At 43.2% G+C, this 5,000-nt stretch overlaps 1 protein-coding gene across 1 annotated transcript in view; it reads left to right on the top strand.

Annotated features, from left to right (window-relative positions):
• The window catches only part of fgd1 (FYVE, RhoGEF and PH domain containing 1), a 109,128-nt gene extending 107,704 nt beyond the window's left edge, over positions 1-1,424 (top strand). Inside the window, exon 17 of the mRNA XM_036989079.1 lies at positions 751-1,424. Within this exon, the coding sequence (XP_036844974.1) occupies positions 751-1,020 (270 nt within the window). The 3' untranslated portion in view covers positions 1,021-1,424. The remainder of the gene's footprint in view (positions 1-750) is intronic.
• The last annotated feature ends 3,576 nt before the right edge of the window (positions 1,425-5,000 follow it).

Here is a 5,000-nt window from a genome sequence, read left to right on the forward strand (position 1 = left end):
CAGAATTTTATTAGAATGTTATTAGTTATTACAATGTTATTTGAATGTTATTAGAGTGTTATTAGATTGTTATTAGAATTTTATTAGAATGTTATTAGAATGTTATTAGACTGTTATTAGAATGTTTTTAGACTGTTATTAGGCTGTTATTAGAATGTTATTAGAACATTATTAGAATGTTATTAGACTGTTATTAGAACGTTATTAGAACATTATTAGAATGTTATTAGACTGTTATTAGAATGTTATTAGACTGTTATTAGGCTGTTATTAGAATGTTATTAGAACATTATTAGAATGTTATTAGACTGTTATTAGAATGTTATTAGAACATTATTACAATGTTATTAGACTGTTATTAGAATGTTATTAGCAAAATGTTATTAACAAAAGGAGAAAGCATTTAAAAAACATAGCAATGTACTTTGGATTTGGAACATTCACCCAAGTCTGTCCTCTCTGTCCGTCCTCTCTCTCTGTCTGTCTCTCTCTGTCATCTCTGTCTGTCCTCTCTCTCTGTCCTCTCTTTCTGCGCTCTCTCTCTGTCCTCTCTTTCTGTCTCTCTCTGTCTGTCTCTCTCTGTCCTCTCTCTCTGTCCTCTCTGTCTGTCCTGTCCTCTCTGTCTGTCCTGTCCTCTCCCTTTGTCCTCTCTCTCTGTCCTCTCTGTCTGTCCTGTCCTCTCTCGTCCTCTCTGTCTGTCCTCTCTGTCTGCACTCTCTGTTCTGCCCTCTTCCTCCCCTGTGTACCCAGGATGTGAAAGCCCAGCGCTCTGTACCCCTGATTGGCTTCGAGGTCTCCCTTCCTGAGTCATGTGACCGCCTGGAACGCCGCTTTGCCTTCAAAATCAGCCAATCCCACCTTACGCTCTACTTCAGTGCCGATGGGGAGGAGCTACAGCGCCGCTGGATAGAGGTCCTATCACGCGCAGGGAGAGGGGAGGAGCTACAGGCTCACGGTTCAATTACAGAGGCCCTAGAGGAGGAAGGGGAGGAGACTGCAACCTCGGGAGAGAATACATGATTGATTTTGAGGCGTACAATCAATATTAGATCTGTTCTCTAAAGACACAAAACTACAAACTGTACAGAACATGAGCAGCACACACACAGTTTAAAACTTACATACACACACAGGTACGCACACACAGGTACACACACACACACAGGTACATACACACACAGGTACACACACACACACAGGTACACACACACACAAACTCACACACACCTCTCTGTATTTAATGTCAGTGATCAGTCAGTTGCATGATAATATCTACAGGTCTGTTTCTCTCAGTCAGTGTATTGCTCATCAACTCGTCACAGTGAACCAGTGTTTTGCAACAACATCAAAACAAACTGCCAAAAGTCAAAAAAAAGTGTTCCTCCCTTCAGAAGATATATCAGAGGAATGCAGTAAACAAAGATGTGTGTCACAGTGAATAGCTTCCCTCCAGTCAGACGTTGACATTGCGTGTCACAGTGAATAGCTTCCCTCCAGTCAGACATTGACATTGCGTGTCACAGTGAATAGCTTCCCTCCAGTCAGACATTGACATTGAGTGTCACAGTGAATAGCTTCCCTCCAGTCGGACATTGGCATTGCGTGTCACAGTGAATAGCTTCCCTCCAGTCAGACATTGACATTGTGTGTCACAGTGAATAGCTTCCCTCCAGTCAGACATTGACATTGTGTGTCACAGTGAATAGCTTCCCTCCAGTCAGACATTGACATTGTGTGTCACAGTGAATAGATTCCCCCCTGTCAGACATTGACATTGTGTGTCACAGTGAATAGCTTCCCTCCAGTCAGACATTGACATTGCGTGTCACAGTGAATAGCTTCCCTCCAGTCAGACATTTACATTGTGTGTCACAGTGAATAGCTTCCCTCCAGTCAGACATTGACATTGTGTGTCACAGTGAATAGATTCCCTCCAGTCAGACATTGACATTGCGTGTCACAGTGAATAGCTTCCCTCCAGTCAGACATTGACATTGTGTGTCACAGTGAATAGCTTCCCTCCAGTCAGACATTGACATTGTGTGTCACAGTGAATACTTTCCCTCCAGTCAGACATTGACATTGTGTGTCACAGTGAATAGCTTCCCTCCAGTCAGACAGACATTTTACATGAATTCATTCTGAGCCACAGAACAGACTTCCTCCTCCTCACCATTTCTCTCTGTTTAAGATATGATGTTGAGAGCATTGAGTTGTTTCTATGCTGTCTGGGTGTTCTATGGTTCTGAGTGTTCTAAGGTTCTGAGTGTTCTATGGTTCTGAGTGTTCTAAGGTTCTGAGTGTTCTAAGGTTCTGAGTGTTCTATGCTGTCTGAGTGTTCTATGGTTCTGAGTGTTCTATGGTTCTGAGTGTTCTAAGGTTCTGAGTGTTCTATGCTGTCTGAGTGTTCTATGGTTCTGAGTGTTCTATGGTTCTGAGTGTTCTATGGTTCTGAGTGTTCTAGGGTTCTGAGTATTCTAGGGTTCTGTGTGTTCTAGGGTTCTGAGTATTCTAGGGTTCTGAGTGTTCTATGGTTCTGAGTGATCTATGGTTCTGAGTGTTCTAGGGTTCTGAGTGTTCTATGGTTCTGAGTGATCTATGGTTCTGAATGTTCTAAGGTTCTCAGTGTTCTATGGTTCTGAGTGTTCTATGGTTCTGAGTGTTCTAGGGTTCTGAGTATTCTAGGGTTCTGTGTGTTCTATGGTTCTGAGTGTTCTAGGGTTTTGAGTGTTCTAGGATTCTGAGTGTTCTAGGGTTCTGAGTGTTCTAGGATTCTGAGTGTTCTATGGTTCTGAGTGATCAAGGGTTCTGAGTGTTCTAGGATTCTGAGTGTTCTATGGTTCTGAGTGATCTAGGGTTCTGAGTGTTCTAGGGTTCTGAGTGTTCTATGGTTCTGAGTGATCTAGGGTTCTGAGTGATCTAGGGTTCTGAGTATTCTAGGGTTCTGAGTGTTCTAGGGTTTTGAGTGTTCTAGGGTTCTGAGTGTTCTAGGGTTCTGAGTGTTCTAGGATTCTGAGTGTCCTATGGTTCTGAGTGATCTAGGGTTCTGAGTGTTCTAGGATTCTGAGTGTTCTATGGTTCTGAGTGATCTAGGGTTCTGAGTGTTCTAGGGTTCTGAGTGTTCTATGGTTCTGAGTGATCTAGGGTTCTGAGTGATCTAGAGTTCTGAGTATTCTAGGGTTCTGAGTGTTCTATGGTTCTGAGTGTTCTATGGTTCTGAGTGATCTAGGGTTCTGAGTGATCTAGAGTTCTGAGTATTCTAGGGTTCTGAGTGTTCTATGGTTCTGAGTGTTCTAGGGTTCTGAGTGATCTATGGTTCTGAGTGTTCTAGGGTTCTGAGTGTTCTAGGGTTCTATGGTTCTTAGTGTTCTATGGTTCTGAGTGTTCTATGGTTCTGAGTGATCTATGGTTCTGAGTGTTCTAGGGTTCTGAGTGATCTAGGGTTCTGAGTGTTCTAGGGTTCTGAGTGTTCTAGGGTTCTGTGTGTTCTAGGGTTCTGAGTGTTCTAGGGTTCTGAGTGTTCTAGGGTTCTGAGTGTTTGTAACTCCACAGAAGGCAGTAGAAGGCTGATGTTTCTGTTTCCTCCTGATGAAAGGGCTGTTGTTTGGATGGTGATGGGGAGGGTTGTCCTATCCTATCTGTTACTTTCCTCCTGATGAAAGGGCTGTTGTTTGGATGGTGATGGGGAGGGTTGTCCTATCCTATCTGTTACTTTCCTCCTGATGAAAGGGCTGTTGTTTGGATGATGATGGGGAAGGTTGTCCTATCCTATCTGTTACTTTTCTTCCTGATGCACTGAGATGGTCCTGAATGTCTGGACTGGACAGTGTTGGAATGTGATGATGGATGAGGGCTACCTGAGACAGACAGACACACTGACAGACATTGTCAGATAGACAGACAGACAGATGTCCCCATTGGCTGAAGAGAAGAGGGAACAAGATGCCTCCTCTCTCCCATCCACATCTGTGAAGCTATATCCTTCCACATCTGCTGTGGGGGATGTGAAGCTATATCCTTCCACATCTGCTGTGGGGGATGTGAAGCTATATCCTTCCACATCTGCTGTGAGGGGATGTGAAGCTATATCCTTCCACATCTACTGTGTGGGGGATGTGAAGCTATATCCTTCCACATCTGATTTTGGGATGTGAAGCTATATCCTTCCACGTCTGCTGTGTGGGGATGTGAAGCTATATCCTTCCACATCTGCTGTGTGGGATGTGAAGCTATATCCTTCCACATCTTCTGTGTGGGGATGTGAAGCTATATCCTTCCTCCTCTCGCCTTCTCTCTGTCTCCCGGGTTGGCTGTATAGATTTTAGAATATAATAGTGGGAACTGTCCCTTGTTATGGAAATCTGTTTCCTTAGTTTTCGTAGCTGGCTAGATGTTTTGTGCGTAGACCTTGGAAAGAGGATGTTGTGTACGCTGGGTAATACCACTATACCACAGGTGTTTTTAAAGACTGTTTTGCGAAATATTTAAGATTCCGAATTTCTTGAGGTTTTTACACCAACTTAAAAGAGACGTTTTTCTGGCCCTTTTACACTTTACACTTAGGAATTGTGTTTTTAAGCTTAAAATAATACCTCCAAGCCCATGTAATCTCTCGAAACCAGAGCCCAGTCGTTTTGAATAGAGGCAATGAGCCACTCTTTAACCGAAAGCATTCAAAGCGGATACTTAGAACTCTGTTCAAAAAGGAAAGCTGAAGCATTTACAGATTCGCACGATAGAAATGTAAAGGAAAATTTGAGCCGACATACGCAGTGTTTACCGTGAATGCAGTCTCTGCTACATTTACCTTTACATTTCAATCACGCTGTAAAAGCTGAACTTCCGCGATACAGATCGAATAGAACCCTTAGTGCCTGACAGTCATTGTCTTTATCACTCTTTAAAATCAAATTCTTTAAAAAGCCCATCCGGTCCCGTTGGCTTGACGTGAGCTACATAACGGCCTCTCTGCCACCTAGTGGGAAAAGATGGTATTACAC

This window comes from Oncorhynchus mykiss, chromosome 9 (genome assembly GCF_013265735.2).
Source record: "Oncorhynchus mykiss isolate Arlee chromosome 9, USDA_OmykA_1.1, whole genome shotgun sequence".
In the NCBI taxonomy this organism is placed as follows: domain Eukaryota; kingdom Metazoa; phylum Chordata; class Actinopteri; order Salmoniformes; family Salmonidae; genus Oncorhynchus; species Oncorhynchus mykiss.